The 22429-nt window shown below is 37.6% G+C and overlaps 1 protein-coding gene across 2 annotated transcripts in view; it reads left to right on the forward strand.

The window, feature by feature from the left end:
- The window catches only part of LOC127453986 (phosphatidylinositol 4-kinase beta-like), a 34271-nt gene extending 12671 nt beyond the window's left edge, over positions 1 to 21600 (forward strand). The window contains exons 3-12 of one of the 2 annotated variants that reach the window (XM_051720860.1): positions 7245 to 7289; positions 11356 to 11583; positions 12789 to 13016; positions 13108 to 13217; positions 13312 to 13416; positions 13519 to 13642; positions 14107 to 14372; positions 14457 to 14589; positions 14832 to 14952; positions 19695 to 21600. In XM_051720860.1, the coding sequence (XP_051576820.1) occupies positions 7245 to 7289; positions 11356 to 11583; positions 12789 to 13016; positions 13108 to 13217; positions 13312 to 13416; positions 13519 to 13642; positions 14107 to 14372; positions 14457 to 14589; positions 14832 to 14952; positions 19695 to 19876 (1542 nt within the window). In that variant the 3' untranslated portion in view covers positions 19877 to 21600. The remainder of the gene's footprint in view (positions 1 to 7244; positions 7290 to 11355; positions 11584 to 12788; positions 13017 to 13107; positions 13218 to 13311; positions 13417 to 13518; positions 13643 to 14106; positions 14373 to 14456; positions 14590 to 14831; positions 14953 to 19694) is intronic. The other variant, XM_051720861.1, reaches the window with a different exon arrangement.
- The last annotated feature ends 829 nt before the right edge of the window (positions 21601 to 22429 follow it).

Consider the following 22429-nt stretch of genomic DNA (forward strand, 5'->3'; position numbering starts at 1 on the left):
ATTAAGCCTAAACAAACATTGTCAGAATAGTGCTATTCAAAAAGAGAATGGCGTATCTTTAAAATGGATAGTTCGCCCAAAAATGAAACATTAACACACGCTCATGTTGTTCCAAACCCGAATGAACACAAAAGATAATGTCAGGTAGAATGTTAGCCTCAGTCACCATTTACTTTTGTTGCATTTTTTTCCATTCAATGAAAATGAATAGTGACTGAGGCTAAGATTCTGCCTTGCATTTCCTTTTGTGTTACATGGATGAAAGAAAGTCATATGGGGTTTGGAACAACATAAGCATGAGTAAATGATGACATAATTTTTATTTTTGGGTGAACTAACCCTTTAAGAAAGAACCAGTAGATTAACACTCATGCTGTATTGGGGATGAATGTGCATTTAAAGAAAAGTTTTGCTAACCTTTTATCTGGTCATTGGCCTTTGGCATTGAGCCTTGCATCTTGCTCAGTCCTCTATTAGTGAGATGGGTGCTGAGTCTTATCTTCTATCCTACGCATGCTGCTCTGATAAGTAAGATCCACTGTCAACAGTAGTGATTTATTTGCACATTTAGCCGTGATTGCAGAAAGCTGCGGTTTTTCAACCTAATCATGCAAATATTTCAGGCTGAGGTATTTGCTTTGTCTGGATACTGGAGATTTAGAAAGAGATTTTCTCTTCTAGAAAGAAGTGTTATCTTCTTCCTCTTTTTGAAAGCTTACAAAGATAGAAGTTTCATCTGAGTTTGCCAGAAAGTCCGTTGTGCATGTTATCAGGAGGAATTTGGACCCATGCTTGCCTGGCTATGAGGACCGACAACTGTTTCAATCCTATCAAACCTAGGTTTTTTATCATTCAGTACAAATAGGAATGAAATGGCAGTCATCATAAGTACTGGTGCAATACTAAAAACACAAGATAGTAGGACCATACTTATAAATACACTGGCAGCCAAAAGTTTGGAATAATGTACAGATTTTGCTCTTATGGAAAGAAATTGGTACTTTTATTCACCAAAGTGGCATTCAACTGATCACAATGTATAGCCAAGACATTAATAATGTGAAAAATTACTATTACAATTTGAAAAAAAATTTCAGAACTTTTTTAAACTACTTCAAAGAGTTCTCATCAAAAAATCCTCCACTTGCAGCAATGACAGCTTTGCAGATCCTTGGCATTCTAGCTGTCAGTTTGTCCAGATTCTCAGGTGACATTTCACCCTATGCTTACTTTAGCACTTGTCATAGGTGTGGCTGTCTTGTCGGGCACTTCTCATGCACCTTACAGTCTAGCTGATCCCACAAATGCTCAATAATGCAATTAAGATCCATAATACTCTTTTCCAATTATCTGTTGTCCAATGTCTGTGTTTCTTTCCCCACTCTTACATTTTGTTTCAAAAGTGGCTTTTTCTTTGCAATTCTTCCCATAAGGCCTGCACCCCTGAGTCTTCTCTTTACTGTTGCACATGAAACTGGTGTTGAGCAGGTAGAATTCAATGAAGCTGTCAGCTGAGGATATGTGAGGTGTCTATTTCTCAAACTAGAGACTCTGATGTACTTATCCTCTTGTTTAGTTGTACATCTGGCCTTCCACATCTCTTCCTGTCCTTGTTAGAGCCAGTTGTCCTTTGTCTTTGAAGACTGTAGTGTACACCTTTGTATGAAATCTTCAGTTTTTTGGCAGTTTCAAGCATTGTATAGCCTTCATTCCTCCAAATGGTGATTGACTGAGTTTCTAGAGAAAGCTGTTTCTTTTTTGCCATTGTTGACCTAATATTGACCTTAAGATATGCCAGTCTATTGCATACTGTGGCAACTCAAAAACAAACACAAAGACAATGTTAAGCTTCATTTAACGAATCAAATAGCTTTCAGCTGTGTTTGATATAATGGCAAGTGATTTTCTAGTACCAAATTAGCAATTTAGCACGATTACTCGAGGATAAGGTGTTGGAGTGATGGCTGCTGGAAATGGGGCCTGTCTAGATTTGATCAAAAATGACTTTTTTTCAGCCTGGGTAGCTCAGCGAGTATTGGTGCTGACTACCACCCATGGAGGTGCGAGTTCGAATCTAGAATGTGCTGAGTGACTCTAGCCAGGTCTCCAACCAAATTGCCCCGGTTGCTAGGGAGGGTAGAGTCACATGGGGTAACCTCCTCGTGGTCGCTATTAGAGATTCTCGCTCTCAGTGGGGTGTGTGGTAAGTTGTTCAACATGCTGTGAGTCTCCGCGGTGTCATGCACAGCGGGCCACGTGATGAGATGCGTGGATTGACTGAGGCAACCGAGACTTGCAGAGGCAACTGAGAGTTGTCCTCCGCCATCCGGATTGAGTTGAGTAACCGCGCCACCACAAACATCAAAATCTGTACGTTATTCCAAACTTTTGGCCGTCTGTGTGTGTGTGTGTATATATATATACACATTACACATACCTGCATACAGCTCTGGTAAAACATTGAGAACACTGCAATATTATCAGTTTCTCTGGATTTACTATTTATAGGTATGTGTTTGAGTAAAATGAACATTTTGTTTTATTCTATAAAGTACTGACAACATGTCTCCCAAATTCCAAATAAAAATATTGTCATTTAGAGCATTTATTTGCAGAAAATGACAACTGGTCAGAATAACAAAAAAGATGCAGTTTTTTTCAGACCTCGAATAATTAAAAGAAAACAAGTTCATATTCATTTTTAAACAACACATTAGTAATGTTTTAACTTAGGAAGAGGTCAGAAATCAATATTTGGTGGAATAACCCTGATTTTCACATTGCTGTTGGGTGACATTATGCTACTTCTGGTGCAAAAATTCAAGCAGGAATTCAACAGACACTGGAATGTAATGGCTGCCATACATGTAGAAGTGTTTAAGTAACATTTTGAGTGGTTTCTTAATTTTTTTTCCAGAGCTGTATATATATGTCCATGTATGTGATTTTCCAAAGTTTGAGTCCACTTGTGAAAATGTTTCTATTTTGCATTTTTCTAATTTAATCGTTTATTTTTCATTACAAATTATATTATCAGCATAACAGTTTTATGAAACGCTTGTGCAAAACCCAATGATTATGATATAATAATGCATGTGAATTTTCACAGAGCATCTTGTGAAAGTGCTTCAATGAAAGAAAACCTGTCCTTTTGTACAAAATGAGTTAACACAGTTAATGTCACACATTTGCTTATTTGATTACTGATCATGAAATTGTGTGGAATTAAATGTTTATTAATGATGTATGCATATTTTTCAAAAACGCGCAGAGGGGTAATCATTAGTACGCAAGCAATAGCGAGAGAGGAGCAGTCTTATTTTATTAATATGAGGTTTTTCGCACCTGCATTCCAATCTGCATCTTGATGTAATACTTCATGATCACGCAGCGTGTTTTCATCAGCTGAATAGGAGGCTAAACACTATTAAATTGTGACTAGACTCACGCTGCATATGCAAGCCATTCACGCGTCACAAGCCGATCAACTATTTAGCCCTTTTCGGTGTATCGCACCTGCAAAATCCTAAAACTTTATTTCCAGGTTTAATTTATATTTAAATGTGGGATTTTTGAACCCCACAATGTGAGTTTATGTTTTCACTTTTAATCGTTTCATGTAATTTTGAATGTGACTATGGTTTAAGGATGGTGTACCTGTATGCTGGTTGGAAATCTCAAGGATTAATAGTGGGGTTTTCCTTATTACATTATGTGTTGTTCTGAAAGCAAAAAGAAACAAATGAAACATGGAATGTAGGCTGTCATCCGTGTAGCCTGACCAAATCAACGCGGGTGCATTTTAACTTGTGCGATTAACCGAATGTGAAGCACGAATGGCTTGCACGCACTGCACGAGTCTGTTGGGTATACTGCAGTCTCATCACATTTTAACTTTTTGTTTAGCCTCCCATTTAGCTGATGAAAACATGCTGCGTGATCATGAGGAAGGATTACATCAAGATGCAAACTAGAAAGCAGGTGCGGAATTTCATATAAATAAAATAGTCTACTCTCTCTCCTCTCTCACCGTTGCTGGCGTTCAGTGATTACCCCTCCGCATGACATAGGTTGCCGACCCCGGTTCTAGAGACTATTGTGCGTGAAAATTGCATTTCAAAATAAGAGTCCCATGTGTATTTCGGGCTTCTTTATAATTAAAAGTCCCGTATTGTGTACCACTTTTTTTCTTCTGGTAATTATTGATAGGGATTGGAGTAGCACAATAAACTGCATCTGGGATTTCATTCAATTTGCACTCTTGGGGTCTCTGTGTCTGGGCCATCTGGTAACAGTAAAGAAAGACTAAGGCAATATTTTAAAACTATATATATATATATATATATATATATATATATATATCAAGCTTTTGACACTTAGGATAATTGAGGGACTTGTACACAACTATTACACAAGGTGCAAACAGTAACTGATGCTCAAGAAGACAACACACTACTATATGCATACTATTCTTTATGTAAATATCTGTAATGTAGATTCTGAATAGCAGTACTAAATAAAAAATAATCTTATCTCTTATAGTTGTATAAATTATGAAAGGGGAGTGCACATTTATGAGACAAAAAGGAATGCAAACTTATCTATATATATACTGTTTATTAAGCCTTCGATGAATGGGTTATCAGCTGACTTCCTATTCTTCGGCTTTTTATCTTGTTTCTGAACAGCAATCTAAATCGAGAAAATCTGTGATTTGGCTACTAAAAACAGCCATTTGGCTCCTTAATGTTTCAGTTTAGGAGCCAATGGCTCCTAAGTCATTTTTTTTTTTAGTCTGGAGCCCTGAAATATGTTTGTGTGTGTGCATATATATATATATATATATATATATATTACAACGTGTCCAGGAATTATAAAGTTTACAGGACAAATAGGAAACAATGCATAATATTCGATAATATAATGACACAATCTTGTCAAATGAACAATAATTGTTTGTTCATTATAATTGCTTTTCCAGCAGTAATGGAATTGGTGTCTAATTAAAAAAATTCAAAACAAAAACAGAGAGCAAAGCAATAAGCTAAACTGCAATTAATTTCAACATCTTTTCACAAAGAAATATTAAAATAACAAAAATCGTTATCATATAATTTCTTACTTTGGCTAATTTCTTTCTCTTTATTTTAATGACTATTTTACACCGATTTTAAGTGTTTTGCTGTCAACGACTAGTTTCTCTACAGCTTGAGATGCACATCAGCCTTTGTGTCGTCATCCTCCAGAAGATGGCAACGCAAGGCTGTTTTAATGGGAATAATGCAGGCTGCTTTTTGATCTTATAAAGAGAAGCTCTAGTTATTAATGAATAGGATGGTTCGGTGTCTAAAATCTAATTGAATTGGAACTACACGTTTGAAGCCATTGTAACATAGTCGATAAGCACGACACCTGTAAACAGCCGACTGTTAGGTTAATGCACTGTATTACATTGCAGCGGAATTGATAAATATATAAAATATTGAGTTATTTATTGAAGTTTGGAGTGCTTTATCAGATTGGTGTTGTCCTTCACATTGTGTTATGCCTAACAACATCCGTCAACCATCTTAAAATTACTCTAACGCTTGGTCTTTCATGGCTTATTGCTTAAGGATCCAGCAGGAAATAATCTGTGTTGTTGTATTCTTGGCCTCTTCGTTGTTGCCTGTTTAGTGAGCAGGAACACAGTCTGTGTCATGTGAGTAAAGGGATGATTACTTTATGCAGCTTGGAGGTACATGCAACAATGAATAGTGCTGATGGCACAATGTCTGTGTATGTGTCTCATGTCAGTTCTCTCCAGCACAGGCCACCACTTATTTTTTCCTAGCAAGAGAAGGCAGATACAATAATATAGTATTTCAGTTTTGAACTTAATGTAATATACAGTGGCTCCAAAAAAAGATTTGGTTATATTTGGATACTTAACAGGGATAGATGACCCAAAAATGATTGGGTCATCATTTACTCACCCTCATGCCATCCCAGATGTGTATGGCTTTTTCTTCTGCAGAACACAAATGAAGATTTTTCGAAGAATTTTCAGCTCTGTTGGTCCATACACTGCAAGTGAATGGTGACCAAACCTTTTGAAGCTCCAGAAATCACATAAAGGACAAATAAAAGTAATCCATTTGACTCCAGTGGTTTAATCCATATCTTCAGAAGCAATAGGTGTGGGTGAGAAACAGATCAATATTTAAGTCTTTTTCTTTTTTTACCATAAATCTCCACTTTCACTTTCAAAATGTGGAAGTGAAAGTGGAGATTTATAGTAAAAAGGACTTAAATATTTATCTGCTTTTTTTCACCCACACCTATCATATCACTTCTGAAGATACAGATTAAACCACTAGAGTCATATGGATTTCTTTTATTTGTCCTTTATGTGATTTCTGGAGCTTCAAAAGGTCTGGTCACCATTCACTTGCATTGTATGGACCATCAGAGCTAGTTTGTGTGTGTTCAGCAGAGGAAAGAAAGTCATACGCATCTGGGATGGCATGAGGGTGAGTAAATGATGACAGAATTTTAATTTTTGGTTAAACTTTTCCCTTTAAGACACACTTTAAAATAGGCTGCTAATTTCAGTGCAGTAGATAACAAAATATAAAAGCAAGTGGCATACGTAAACAAATACATTTGCCATTGTTCATAGCTCACTTCAATATTCTTTGCCGTTTAATTTTCACCAAGATATACAAGTATGTTTTCAGTGTCCAACTAATGACAACTTTAAAGCTTGCTGCATTCATTATCATGTTTTTATTCTAAAAGTTATTCACTTAGCATTACGCCATGATGGCCAATGTTGTAAATTCTATGTTCTGAGAAGGCTGTATGGTTAGTCCTCTAAATCATGACAGTTTTATTTTAATATGTAGATAAGAAAACTAATCCACCAGTGAGCCATGGCCTTGCCGAAGTGTGCATGTGTGTGCACGAGTGTGTGATTGTGCTCCTGTGTGTCCTGTAATCCTTCAGCTTGTCCTCACCACCAGTCCTGGTGTTACATGAGTTAGACCAGATCGGCTCTCAGGGATTAGGCCCAGTCACCATCAGCAGCCAGAGATAAACATGACACAGTAAATTCTGCAGGCCTGCGGAGTCACGGCCAGGTCCTGCTGCTCAAACAGATGGAAGGAGTGTAACCTTGAGATGTGTTTTTGTCTTGCTTTTTCCCCTCACCTTACCCCTGCTCTCGTACTGTAACCTCCCTCCGCTCCCCTTCTATTTCCCAGGATCTGAGCTCCAGCTCCGACAGCCTCGAGCTTGAGGCTGGTAAAGTAAGTCTCTCACCGTCTAAAAACGCTCCTGTGCGTAGTGGGATGGTGGCGGTGTCTGTTTACAGGCGGGGTTGACTCCACAGATTCCTTCAAATGTGTGCCTTCAAGATTTGCAATCATGCTATCACACATCACAAAATGTACTATCATGCAGGAATGTTATTGGCACTCTCCATGAAATGGGTACAAAATAGGACTTAAAACTCTTTAAAAAAAAAAAAAAAAAAAATATATATATATAATTTTTTTTTTTTTTTTTTCTCGACAAAATGTCAATGAAAGGAGGTGCTTAACCTTCATAAATAGTTGTTCATCCACTTTAGACCCTGGAATAGATTTTTATGGGCATTTTCTACCTTTTATGAGGGTGTATTTTTCTAACCATATAAAACATATTTTCATGTAAAATATTTTTAATCAATTCATACATTTTTTTTTTTTTAAGCTGAGCAATTAGGTCTGTTATGTATAAATCAGATTCTACAAACAAAGCAGAAGAATTCATTACGCTGGCATTTTTTGGCCACAAATTTTGACCATTTCGGTGGCATTTTTGCCCCAACCCCAGTCAGCCAACATTAATTTCTGACTCTGCTTGTTCTCACCAAAGAACATGGGATTTGTGCTTTAATTGCTTGAAAAAAGTAACAGGACACCTATTTGTACACTATTTGTGGAAAGTGCCTGTTAGCCTACATGTTTGAGCTGACCCAATTATCATTGGAGCAGTATCTGAAAACTGATGGCATGCTTGCAAACAAGTTCTTTGAATATTTGTTCTTGTCAGTTTTATCTCAGTTGAATTAATGGGATGTGTCACTTTTCACTTATTCTGTTATTTAATCAAGTTTAAAAGCGTATAAGAGTTTTTGAGCAGTTGACGTTAATAATGTATAACATTGGATAATTAAATTAGTTTGTGTTGGGTTCTGTGATCAAGACCTTTTGGTTTCCTTTCAGAAAATTTGTAACACACTTTGGCAGAGTTCTCTGGAAAATAATTTAATTTGGCGGAGTGGATTCTCTAACCGTGGGTGTGTGTTGGGTGCCGTTTAACATATTTCCAAAGGAAATAAAGGACATAAAAGTATCCTTAAGTTCTTTGAGATAAACAAAACAAAAAAACAATTTTATGGCCTTGTCATTTGTTTCAGTAACCCCTTCTACATGGATGACAATATCCATGTATCAGATATACTTTTGACATTTGGAACTCTTTGGAAATATCAGGGAATATTAAAATGGTGTTTTCCAGGCCTGAAAAGTCATGAAAATTTATAAAATCTTAAGTCACTGAACAGTCTGTAGTGACTACAGCATTTTTTAGTTTTCTCTACAATATTTTCCACGAGATATTGCCCTTGTGTTGATTTAAACTTACTTGCTACAAGTCGCATGCCATAGTAATGTCAGATTTGTGACTGAATCATACAAGTCATTCATTTCAATGAATTGGTTGAAATGGCTTACAAATCACACCAAATGATTCTTTAGCGAATAACCAGAAGTGTATCTAGTGAACAAAAACAACTGGAAACGTCCCGGAAATATTATTTGTCAAAAAGTGTGGGAACCGTGGGAACTATTGGTCGCACATGTGGAGGAGTTTGATGAGTCTTTCTCCACATTTCCTGTCCTTGGATGACCTTATGTATTTGTGTTAATACTTTTTAAAGCTGCACTATGTAACTTTGTGCTCTCTAGCGACATCTGTGGTTGAAATGTAAAATTGCAAGCAATTTGCGGAAGAATACATTACGTCCGTTGTGTTTCGACACTAGTGCTCTGGCGGATGAATCTCATGATTTTACCTGGACATCGCCTGTGTGATCATGACTGGAAGACATTCAGAGCCGGAGTTATAACGTGCTATTTTCATGTTGATATAATTATGTAATACGATTAAACATTTAAAGATGAAATATTACTTGCTTTGATGAAGATAAACAACACTCATTTACATATTTTGAATGAATGAATTGCACACTTTTCTGACACTACACTCAAAGCGCTTTTACATAGAGAACAAGGGACTCCTGAAACACCACCAGTTACAGGTATATTTTAATATGATTATTCAAGTGTTTTATCGACTATTAATGTTTGTATTGTATTATCAGTTTTAGAGGTGAAACACGTGATACTGCTGATTCGAGTTTAATGTAGGACTTAATTATTTTTACATTATTAGTCTTGTCAATGAAATCAATGATGAAAACGTTTGTTGACGAAAGGTTTTTTGATTTCGTCAACGATAACGAAGACGAGACACAAAAGGCGCATCATGAAGATTATTAAATTCGTTTATTAAAGCTTACTATAGACGAAAATATGATGATAAAAATTACACTGCAAGATATAAACAGTGCAAAACATAAACAGAAGAAGAAACATCTTGAGAATCTGTAAATAGAAGAAGATATTAGATATGGATTCATCTAATCCATTTTCCAGTGTTTTGGGAATTTCTCCGCATGAGCTGCGTGAGTTGAACTTGCTAACACCGGCCAAATTAACTGCTTTAAAACGGGGTAAATACCTCATTCAAACTCATCCTCTTTATACATGAGATTCATCAATATATCCACAACTTACATCTGCACAATGAAACGAATGAACGTGAATTTGAATTAATTGATGCACTAGTCAGAATAATCGTAATTTGCGTAACTTGCGTTGTGAATACACTGTTCCATAAGAAACACGCTACATGTAATATCCTTTCACGGAAAATTAATAAGTCTCTAAAGCATGAAGAATTCAGAGTACAGTAGACTAACTTATAAAAAGTAGCGAATACTTAGTCTATTCATTATTATTTCAGTAGCTCAGGTTTTTCACAACAAGGACAGTAGGCCTATGTACATTTATACTGTATGTTTGATACATATTATGATACATAATATTTGATTAAAGTTTGGTTTGTTACAGTTTGACACTTTTTGTCCATTTTGTACGTCAAGTAAAAGATATGATTTTCGTTGACTAAAATGGACATTTTTGTAAAACTGACTAAAATTAATGAACATAACATGATGAAATATTGACTACATTTTTGTCAAAAGACCAAAACTGTGATTAAAACAAAAAACTGAAAAAATAACACGGCAGTTGATAAAGGAAGTGAAACTGTAGGCCTAATAACACTGTAAACTAAAAACATAAAACGAGCAATAATGGGGATAAAATCTACTTTATTAAACATGAAAATAATATATACAAGAAGTCAATTTCAGAAGTCATACGTACTAGTAAACATGCACAGTAACTTCCCCTGACGATGGATTGCGATCGGTAAGCACGACAAGTAATGTTCGATTCATAAAAGCATTACCCGTACCAGACAACATACTGTATCCAGTTCCATCCTGAACTGTGTGATTGTGACTGACTGAACTGAACAGCGTCCAAAGCGGAACACATGACAGCCGGCACTTCTTTCCTGTGTTTACAGACATGAGGTCATGACGCAAAAGTGGTTTCACGCCAAATCCGACCCGAAAGCTCAAAATACAAATTATTTTTATAGGCTTACTGAAATAAGGTAAGGACATTGTTTTAAACACTGATTGTTTATGTACTTAATCAGTAATGGCAATTTGTTCATTTTTAACCAAAAAATCTTACATAGTGCAGCTTTAATACATTTCAGGTGATGCTATTCATTCATGACTCGCTTGCTCTACCCTGTGGTCAACTGTTGCTAAAAGTGCTCTCACCATTTCTTTTTGTTATTCCCATGCTTCACTTTGAGATCAAAATGCTGTGCTGATCATGCATGCAGATATTTAGCTGTTTTGAGCACTGCTCCTTATATTCTTGTGCTGAATAATATAAACAGACATAGACTTGTATAATAACTCATATATCCATAGAAATACAGTGACTGCTTTTATGTGTTTGAATAATCCCTATGCAAATGGAATATCCAATTTGATATGTTTTTTTAAAAAAGCTTTTTAATTTTATTTAGAAAAACTACATTTCGTCTACATCTGCAAGTTTTATTTACTGTGTTCAGATAAATGTTTCTTTCTTCCATCTCTTTCCTTTCCCTCTTGTCTAGCCTGTGCGTTTGACTCCTCAGCGGGAGTTCATCAAATCTCTGATGGGGATTGGGAAGAGACTGGCCACTCTGCCCACTAAAGAACAGAAGACTCAGAGGCTCATCTCTGAGCTGTCTCTACTCAACCACAAGTTACCTGCCCGGGTCTGGCTGCCCACAGCGGCCTTTGACCACCATGTAGTCCGTGTGCCCCACACACAGGCCGTTGTGCTCAACTCAAAGGATAAGGTGAGGTTCCATATACATGTGGATATGGATAATTTTTGTAATAATTTTTTTTTGGACTGGTCCATGCTTTAAGTGAAAGAATAATTATTTGAGTTTTTGTTATTTTAATCAGATTTGGAAGACTCTTTATTTATGTTAGTGTAAAAAAAAAAAAATTCTGATGCAGTGTGGTCTAAAAGTCTGAGACTACATTGAAAATCTAGGATTTTTCCTCATTTTAACCTGGTAATTAACAAAGAAACAAAGTTAATTGACGTAAAATGAATAAGAAATCCTTTTCTAGGTCACTAATCAATTTGAGCAAATTTGTGACAATGACCATGTTAACTTGTTAATTTGTTAACGTTGAAACACACAATACGCTCTTTGAAACATTCTCAAATCATGCTGGGAGAACATGGATCATCAGGTTTTGCGCAAACTTGTGGAGTCAACGCCAGCTCGAGTGCATCCTGTCATTAAAGGAATGAATGTGAAAAAAAACTCTTTTAGTCACCCTCATGCCATCCCAGATGTGTATAACTTTCTTTCTTCTGCAGAACAAATGAAGATTTTTAGAAGAATATCTCAGCTCTTTAGGTCCATACAATGCAAGTGAATGGTGACCAACATTTTGAAGCTCCACAAAGCACATAAAGGCAGCATAAATGTAACCTATAAGACTCAGTGGTTTAATCCATGTCTTTTGAAGTGATCCAATTGGTTTTGGATTAGAACAGACCAAAATATAACTGCTTTTTCACTATAAATCAGCAGTCTCCTTGGCGATCATGATTTCAAGCTTGATTACACTTCCTAGCACCATCTAGCGCTTTGCACATGTGTCAAGCGCAAGGAAGTGTAATCGAGCTTAAAATCATGATAGTGCCTAGAGACTGCAATGACAAAATGTACAGTGAAAAGGGTTACATTTTGGTCTGTTCTCACCCAAAATCGATTAGATCGCTTCAGAAGACATTAATTAAACCAGTGGAGTCATATGGATTAATTTAATGCTGCCTTTATGTCCCTTTTTGGAGATTCGTGTATATTTTTCAATTCATCTTTTCACTCATTGTTATTCTGATAATATATGTAAATTTGTAATGACATTTTTTTAAATTAAATTAGATAAGAATGCAAAAACATTTGGACTTCATTGTATGTTTTACATTTTGCAGTGATAAATGAAACTTTGTTAAACTGCCTTTTTTGTGCTTGATCAGGCACCTTACCTAATCTATGTAGAAGTTCTGGAATGTGAAAACTTTGAGACGTCAAGTGTGCCTGTGAGGATCCCGGAAACACGGATCCGCAGCACACGGTCCGTAGAGAATCTTCCGGATTGTGGCATCACACCCGACCAGCGTGCCAGCAGCTTCTCCACAGTTCCCAATTATGACAACGATGACGAGGCATGGTCTGTAGATGACATTGGAGATCTGCAGGTGGAGGTACTTGGAAAGAGCAACTAGTAAAGCCATCTACAAATTTGCTTTGTATTTGTCTTCTGAGAACTGACCTGTAACCTTTTTCCTTTTAAAGTTTCCAGAGATCCACACCAACAGTTGTGACAACATCTCCCAGTTCTCAGTAGATAGCATCACCAGCCAGGAGAGCAAGGAGCCTATTTTTATTGCAGCTGGAGACATCAGGTACACTTGGAACCTGTTGAGCGAATGCATCTTTGGCTGCAAACAGTAAGAAAAACAATTGTAATTGAACAGAATGTAATTTTCAATATTTTAGACGACGTCTGTCCGAGCAGCTTGCCCACACCCCTACCACATTTAAGAAGGACCCAGAGGATCCCTCAGCTGTAGCCTTAAAGGAGCCATGGCAGGAGAAAGTGAGGTATGTGTAATCCACGTTAGAGACATTTTTTCCTCATTTGATTATTTGATCTTTTGATCAGACTTTTAAGACTGAGTTCTTCTCTCCCGTGCTGTTCCATAGACGGATCAGGGAGGGTTCCCCCTATGGGCACCTACCCAACTGGCGTCTACTTTCTGTCATTGTGAAATGTGGTGATGATCTGAGACAGGAGCTTCTTGCCTACCAAGTGCTGAAACAGCTGCAGGTTGGCTGTCAATCAGTCTTTATCTATCATTCATTGTCTATTAATCAACTGGGAATTTCAAAATTTGGCTAAATCAGAATATCATTGCTGGAACAGAAGATTTGGGCAGTTTTTTTAATTGTTGGAATAGATTTGTGCTGCATGACTATATATTAATGTTACTTTTTATTTTATTTTTTAACAATATTCAAACTAGATACAGTTGAGTGCATACGTTTGCATTCCCCTTGCAGAATATGCAAAATGTAAGATAAAAAGGTATCTTAAAAATTGCATTTTGTATTTTATTTAGTACTGCCCCGTGTAAACTTATGAGACAAATGGTAAAAAAAAAAAGTGTAAGTTAATACACTTAACTGTATTAATCGGCAGAGCTTTGTAAACACATTTCTACTTTTAGCATTTATTATTTTTTCAGGCATTGCTGTTAAACTGGACCTCTCACCATCTTTGTGGTCTTCTAGATTATCTGGGAGCAAGAGCGGGTTCCCTTGTGGATTAAGCCCTACAAGATCCTGGTCATCTCTTCAGACAGTGGAATGATTGAGCCGGTGGTCAACGCTGTGTCCATTCACCAGGTGAAGAAACAGAGCCAGCTCTTATTGCTCGATTACTTCTGGCAGGAGCACGGCAACTACACTACAGAGGCCTTTCTTACTGCTCAGCGCAACTTTGTCCAGAGCTGCGCTGGCTACTGCCTCATCTGTTATCTGCTGCAGGTGAAGGACAGGTAAGAGAGACCTGCAGACTTCGGGCAGTAAAATCATGCTAGAATAGTGTCTGAAGCTAAATATGTTTTTCTCTTCCTTTTTAGGCACAATGGAAATATCCTGCTGGACTCTGAGGGTCACATCATTCACATTGACTTTGGCTTCATCCTTTCTAGCTCTCCACGAAACCTGGGCTTTGAGACGTCCGCCTTTAAACTTACCAGTGAATTTGTAGATGTAAGTACGAACATTTATTTTTGATGTGTTCACAAATGGGGTATTAGTCCTTTCTACATTTCTAGTTTTGCTATAGTCTTAAAACTTTGAATTGCAGTACTTCAAATATTGTTGGATTTTGTGTCATAAATTGCTGGCGATATTCCACATTTATAATTTGCTTTGGATAAAAGCGATTGCTAAATTATAAAATGTGAGGTTGTCTGAATTGTGGAGAAATTTGACATGAAATTTGCTTTTAGGTGATGGGAGGTCTGGATGGAGACATGTTCAACTATTACAAAATGCTTATGCTTCAAGGCCTCATCGCTGCACGCAAGCACATGGAGAAGGTCATCCAGATTGTAGAAATCATGCAGCAAGGTATTGTCGTAAATCTCATTGTATAAAAGTCTGAAGAGGCTTTTACACTGACAGCAATTTGCAGCAAAAAAAGGAACAGAAGGCATTCATTTCCAATGAGACTCTGCAATTTGAGGCAACATGAGCAATAGTAACTATAACCGATGTGTCACCTGTCCAGCGACGTGTGAAAATGAGCAGTGACACGATGTGACGACAGCCAATTTGATTTAAGACACTGGATACTGTATGATCTGTCTCAAATATGATACTGTGGTCAAAGTGTATGCAGGATGAAGAAGTTAATATTACTGTGAGCGATTTTTTTTTTACTGAGCTACATGATTTGTCTCTGCCCACATATGATGATAATAATAAAAAATCATGCATGGAAACCATTTCAGAAATGGTCGGGTTTTTTTTAACCCTGTAAAGCCTGACATAAGAAAGAATTGTCAGAAAATTCCATTTTTGGACATTAAAATTTTTTAGTACCATTAGACAAACTATAAATATAAATTGTAAAAAAAAAAAAAAAATGTTTGCATGTTTTTTTTTTTTTTTATGTATCACATTTGATAAATTAGGCTTTAAAGGTCATTATCCTCCTGAGGTCCAGCAATTAATTTTTGTGTAGGACATTTGTAAAACTAACCTCAGTTTTACTAACCTCCACTAACCACCTACTAGGGATGTGCATGGTAACCGTTTGTCAACCGTGAGAGTTCACAAACGGGGCTTGGTACTAAAGAATGTATATTGCAATAACTATGTTTCAAACACTACTCAAAGCAGAAGTGAATAAAGTGCAAAGTAAGTAATGAGCCTAAATAGCACAATACATAGGTCTTCAAAGGATAAAATCACTCACATTAAAGTCAAACAAAAATAACCAAACTGTCACTGCCTGAAACATAGTATTTTTAACCAATGGAAAATTCATAATTTAAGTGCCAAACCTACAGTAAATGTGCTCTGCTTTGGCAGGTTACTTCTCCGTGAGGCAGCAAACACTAGTATTTTCATGTGCATGGAGTTACACCCCGTCTAAACTGGATGCGAGCAATGCGTCAAAAGCCAATACAGTAGATCCCATCATATTCAATTAAGCTGTCTTCACTGGAAGCGTTCTTTGCGGCGCAGTGCGCCAACAGTAAATGGATGTCCTATTACATTTTGCGTGCACGCGCTGGTGCTGCTACTGCCAACAAGACAAATAAACGTTTGCTTTGACGCATCCAGTGTAGGCCTCCTCAAGCCGTTGCGGCGCAACGGTCAACGGATGCGGCCAGTGTAGACAGGGTCTTACACTCTATGGTTTATTAGCTGCTTTGAGAATTTTTGATTTTTAAAAAATGGTTTAGCATTGAACTTGTCAAATTATTGTATGCAAGTATGCACACCAGAGCCAAAAGGACAACATTGGCTTACCGTTTATCAAGCACTGAAACTTTGCCAGTTGCCATCTTTGTGACATCTGTAGCGCAGCACAAAAGCACGTGTTAACAGCCCCTAACTCGTCCTATACTTAAAAAAAAAACTGACCCAAACCAGACCTGAAACCTGATGGTTTGTCGAGGCTCGTTGAGCTCGGGTCTGGTTGCAGTCTTCTTTTGCACACTTTGAACAACCGAATAGTGATTTTGGTAACACTATGTAACACAATTTTTGTTCCTGGGTAGTAAGTGTTATTTCCTAATTGCTTATGCCTCAAAAGCATAGAAAATTGCTATTATTCCCCACAAACTTTGCTTTTGTGACCAGGACAGTGATATTTTGAAATGTACCTATTTCCAATGAGAAAATGGGCAAATTTGTGTCTTTTTGTTCACAAAGTCAGAAAAAAACAACATATGAATCCAAATTAACATGTATTTGTACTAAAGTAATACAAAAATGACTACAAAAGATTTAGAAGTGAGTAGTTTTGAGATTTATGATTATACTGTAAATCACTTTCACGAACCAGCCCCCAAATGTAGTCTCCCATCATGTTCTCGTTATACTGTCTTTGGTAGCAACGTTCAAAGTCCAGTATATCCTAGTGGAAGTGCTCGCCTTGCTCCTCCGAGTACGCTACCACGTTCTCTTTGAATTTATCAAGATGAGCATCAAGGATATGGACTCTGAAGGGACATCCTACAGCCCATTGTGCCGTAGTTCTTCACCAGAGTCTCAACCAGCTCCACACAGTTTTCGGCCTTGTGATTGCCCAGGAAGCCCCGAACCACTGCGACAAAGCTGTTCCAAGCCACTTTCTCCTTACTAGTGAGCTTCTTGGGGAATTCATTGCACTCCAGGATCTTCTTTATCTGTGGTCCGATGAAGACACCGGCTTTGACCTTTGCCTCAGACAGCTTAGGGAAGAAGTCTTGAAGGTACTTGAAGGCTGCCGACTCCTTGACTAATGCTCTGACAAATTGTTTCATAAGGCTCAATTTGATGTGCAGTGGTGGCATCAGCACCTTCCGGGGGTCCAACAGTGGCTCCCACTTGACGTTTTTCCTCCCCACAGAGAACTCGGTCCGCTGTGGTCAGTCCCGTCTGTGGTAGTGCACCTTGGTGTCCCTGCTGTCCCAAAGGCAAAGATAGCAGGGAAACTTGGTAAAACCGCCTTGGAGACCCATCAGGAATGCCACCATTTTGAAGTCTCCTATGACCTCCCAGCTGTACTCACCATACTTCAAGGTGTCCAGCAAGGACTTGATATGTATCCATTTAGGCAGCTGGATCTAAACTGAACTGGTGGGCTTAAGGCCCTTGTATTTATACTACTATTTACAGCTGCTGGTCATATAATTAGAATATCATCAAAAAGTTGATTTATTTCACTAATTCCATTCAAAACGTGAAACTTGTATATTATATTCATTCATTACACACAGACTGATATATTTCAAATGTTTATTTCTTTTAATTTTGATGATTATAACTGACAACTAAGGAAAATCCCAAATTCAGTATCTCAGAAAATTAGAATATTGTGAAAAGGTTCAATATTGAAGACACTTGGTGCCACACTCTAATCAGCTAATTAACTCAAAACACCTGCAAAGGCCTTTAAATGGTCTCTCAGTCTAGTTCTGTACGCTACACAATCATTGGGAAGACTGCTGACTTGACAGTTGTCCAAAAGACGACCATTGACACGTTGCACAAGGAGGGCAAGACACAAAAGGTCATTGCAAAAGAGGCTGGCTGTTCACAGAGCTCTGTGTCCAAGCACATTAATAGAGAGGCGAAGGGAAGGAAAAGATGTGGTAGAAAAAAGTGTACAAGCAATAGGGATAACCGCACCCTGGAGAGGATTGTGAAACAAAACCCATTCAAAAATGTGGGGGAGAACCACTATGCACAGACGTATGCAAGACATGGGTTTCAGCTGTCGCATTCCTTGTGTCAAGCCACTCTTGAACAACAGACAGCGTCTGAAGCGTCTCGCCTGGGCTAAAGACAAAAAGGACTGGACTGCTGCTGAGTGGTCCAAAGTTATGTTCTCTGATGAAAGTAAATTTTGCATTTCCTTTGGAAATCAGGGTCCCAGAGTCTGGAGGAAGAGAGGAGAGGCACACAATCCACGTTGCTTGAGGTCCAGTGTAAAGTTTCTACAGTCAGTGATGGTTTGGGGTGCCATGTCATCTGCTGGTGTTGGTCCACTGTGTTTTCTGAGGTCCAAGGTCAACGCAGCCGTATACCAGGAAGTTTTAGAGCACTTCATGCTTCCTGCTGCTGACCAACTTTATGGAGATGCAGATTTCATTTTCCAACAGGACTTGGCACCTGCACACAGTGCCAAAGCAACCAGTATCTGGTTTAAGGACCATGGTATCCCTGTTCTTAATTGGCCAGCAAACTCGCCTGACCTTAACCCCATAGATAATCTATGGGGTATTGTGAAGAGGAAGATGCGATATGCCAGACCCAACAATGCAGAAGAGCTGAAGGCCACTATCAGAGCAACCTGGGCTCTCATAACACCTGAGCAATGCCACAGACTGATCGACTCCATGCCACGCCGCATTGCTGCAGTAATTCAGGCAAAAGGAGCCCCAACTAAGTATTGAGTGCTGTACATGCTCATACTTTTCATGTTCATACTTTTCAGTTGGCCAAGATTTCTAAAAATCCTTTCTTTGTATAGGTCTTATGTAATATTCTAATTTTCTGAGATACTGAATTTGGATTTTCCTTAGTTGTCAGTTATAATCATCAAAATTAAAAGAAATAAACATTTGAAATATATCAGTCTGTGTGTAATGAATGAATATAATATACAAGTTTCACTTTTTGAATGGAATTAGTGAAATAAATCAACTTTTTGATGATATTCTAATTATATGACCAGCACCTGTATATTACTGGAAAGTTCTAGAAAGTTCTAGAAGTTACTCCAAGTTTACTCAGTACTGAATCTATCTGGAATGTTCTGGAAAATAGGTAAATTTCAAAATATCACTGTCCTAGTCACAAAAGCAAAGTTTGTGGGGAATAATAGCCATTTTCTATACTTCTGAGGCATAAGCAATTAGGAAATAACACTTACTACCCAGTAACAAAAAAAAAAAAAAAAAAAAATGTGTTACATGGTGTAATCAAATAGAGGTGCGTCGAACGGTTAACTGAGTGTCGACTATCCATGCACATCCCCGACGCCTACTAGGACCAACAATACATCTACTTGGCAGCCTCCAGCTATTGTTTAGTTTTTGTTACAGAATCATATTGTTCAGTTTTTGTTACAGAATCATATGTGTGTTCTGCAGGTTCTCAGCTTCCCTGCTTTCACGGATCCAGCACCATCCGTAACCTGAAGGAGCGTTTCCACATGAACCTGACGGAGGAGCAGCTGCAGGTGTTGGTGGAGCAGATGGTTGATGGTTCCATGCGCTCCATCACTACAAAGCTGTACGACGGCTTCCAGTATCTCACAAACGGCATCATGTGAACAGTAGCGGAAACGTTCAGGCCAGGGTGCACACGAACTAAAGCTCTTGAATTGGGGAAGATGGCTGTACCACTTTTAAAAACCACTCCTAACGCCTGCCTCCCGTATCCCCTAACCTATCAGACTGTTTAGCTTTCATTATGGATTTTTTTTTTTTACCATGACTGAAGAAGTCTTGTGCTGTGAAGTAACTGTCTTTTCTCAACAGCCTTTCCTTTTGTTTAAACTCTTTATGTTAGTCTTGTTTTTCTCTGGATGTCCCTTCAGAGTTGAATTTTACTCAGCTTTCCAGGGCCTCATTTAAACACTAGGCTAGGCTGCTCTGTGAATACCTGCTTTTACTCTCACTTGTGTACTGACTGAAGTCAACACAGCCCATATCATTAACGGTTTTGTTTTTTTGTTTTTTGCTAAACCGCTAATGCTGTTTACCTTGGATGAATAAATTACTGGTAACATTCAGAATTTCATCATGCATATGTGATGCAGTCTCAGCTGAGGTGTTATGGTAAAAATTATGTTGTATCTAGGCCTGTAAATTGCATTGTGTAATGAGAGAATTGGGTGGTAAACATTGCTGCGTTGTCTAGCCTTGTCAAGTCAGTGTTACATTAATTGTTTTCTAAGAGAACTTCAAGTCACTCACGAATTCTCTGCTGCACAAATAAGAGGACCATTAAGCAATTAAACATTTTTGCTTAAAGGGATCTGATTTGAACCGTTTAAACAACCCTGATTTAAAAGGGTTGATGAAACTGTTTAATTTGTTGCGGATGTTTTAAATTGTCAAACACCAAAGACACAGACCAGCGACTTCACCAATCAAATAAGAGTTTTTCAACCTGGTCAATTTAATCTTTAACTGCTACAGAAACTAATATAAAATAATTAGGACTTTTAAAATATTCTGGTTTGTATTCTAGGTCAAATAAGTGTGGAAAGTGTAAAAACTATTTTGGCTTTCTGCATGCCTGGTGGTTGCCTTTTCAAATGTTGCAGACTGAACTGCTGGATTGAGAGACATGAACACTATTTATTGCCCATTTACAAATATTTCATATAAATACATGACTTATGAAATGCATCTCTATCAATTTGTTTGTCTGTGGATTTCATTACATTTTTGTTGTTTTGTTTGGCACAAGTTATAATCAAAGTTATGCTGGTTTGTTCAGCTAACGGAATTTATAATGTGCTTTTCTTACAGCTAACCTCAAGCTGAGGTGGGCAGCCATGTATAAATGTGTGACTGTGAGCCACTTGAGTTTTTTTGGATTGGCAATTGTATGGTGCTCAGATGTTAGCATGAAAAGTGGAAAGGGCTATGAAAAAGTGGGAGAAATCAACACATTAATTCTTTGTTTTATGAATTCCTACACATGTACATGTATAAAATTCCTTGCCTAATATTCTTTGTTTTATTCTTGTGGGGCGTGTTGAGCCTTGTCTTATTTCCCTGTGACACCAATGCTATTTATCCATCTCTTATTAGTTTTAATTAATCAGTGAAAGCCCCAATTTCCTTTCATTTGTTTGCCTGTGTAAGGGCAAATGAACGTGTACATTTTCAATGGCTTTTCTTTCTCTTTACAATTTTATACTTCTGTTTCAACGTCAAACACTTTTTCTTTCCTTTGAAACTTGCAAAACAGACCAGCTCTTAAGAACATGTGAATAACCTTCCTTGTGAATGTTCCTTTGTATAATAAATACAATGTACCTGATCCACACATTGTATGTTTTAAAAATCTAGTCTTTTGACCAAATCCTTTGGAGAAGCATTTTATTTTTGTTCACTTTTAACATATTTTATGTGAATATTTCACCAAACATGCCACCGTTTTAAAGGGATAGTTCACCCAAAAAAGAAATGCTCATCATTTACTTGCTCTTATGCTGTCCAAGATGTGTATGACTTTCATACAATGCATGTGAATGGTGGCCAGAATTTTGAAGGTCCAAAAAGCACATAAAGGCAGCATAAAATAATCCATATGACTCCAGTGGTTCAATCCAAGTCTTCTGAAGTGATATGATAGGTGTGGGTAAGAAACAGATCAATATTTAAGTCCTTTTACTATAAATTCTCTTTCCTGCCCAGTAGGCGGCAGTATACACAAAGAATGCGAATCGCCAACAACAAAGGAGGAAAAAGTGAAAGTGGAGATTCATAGTAAAAAAGTGCTGAGTTTGGAATTGCATACTATCATACTACACTTACTATTTCTGCCATAGACAGATATGGCAGAAGTAGGACGAGTAGTATGGTTAGTATGCAATTCCGGACTCAGTCAAGAGCTGTGTCCCAAATGACACACTATACATTATGCACTTACAAAATGTACTATGTACAAAGCCATATAGTGTATGAATTTTTAAAGTGTAGTATCGTCCCAAATGGAACACTTAAAGTTTTTTTTTACTACATTCAGGCATTCGCTGTGTAACAGCTGACGAAGTGACATTTCAAGCACACGTGACGTGTTGCTGCTAGCTTTAGCACGTTAGCCAACCTCAGTTCAACACTTGTATCTTAAACAATGTACATATTCA

This window comes from Myxocyprinus asiaticus, chromosome 16 (genome assembly GCF_019703515.2).
Source record: "Myxocyprinus asiaticus isolate MX2 ecotype Aquarium Trade chromosome 16, UBuf_Myxa_2, whole genome shotgun sequence".
In the NCBI taxonomy this organism is placed as follows: Eukaryota; Metazoa; Chordata; class Actinopteri; order Cypriniformes; family Catostomidae; genus Myxocyprinus; species Myxocyprinus asiaticus.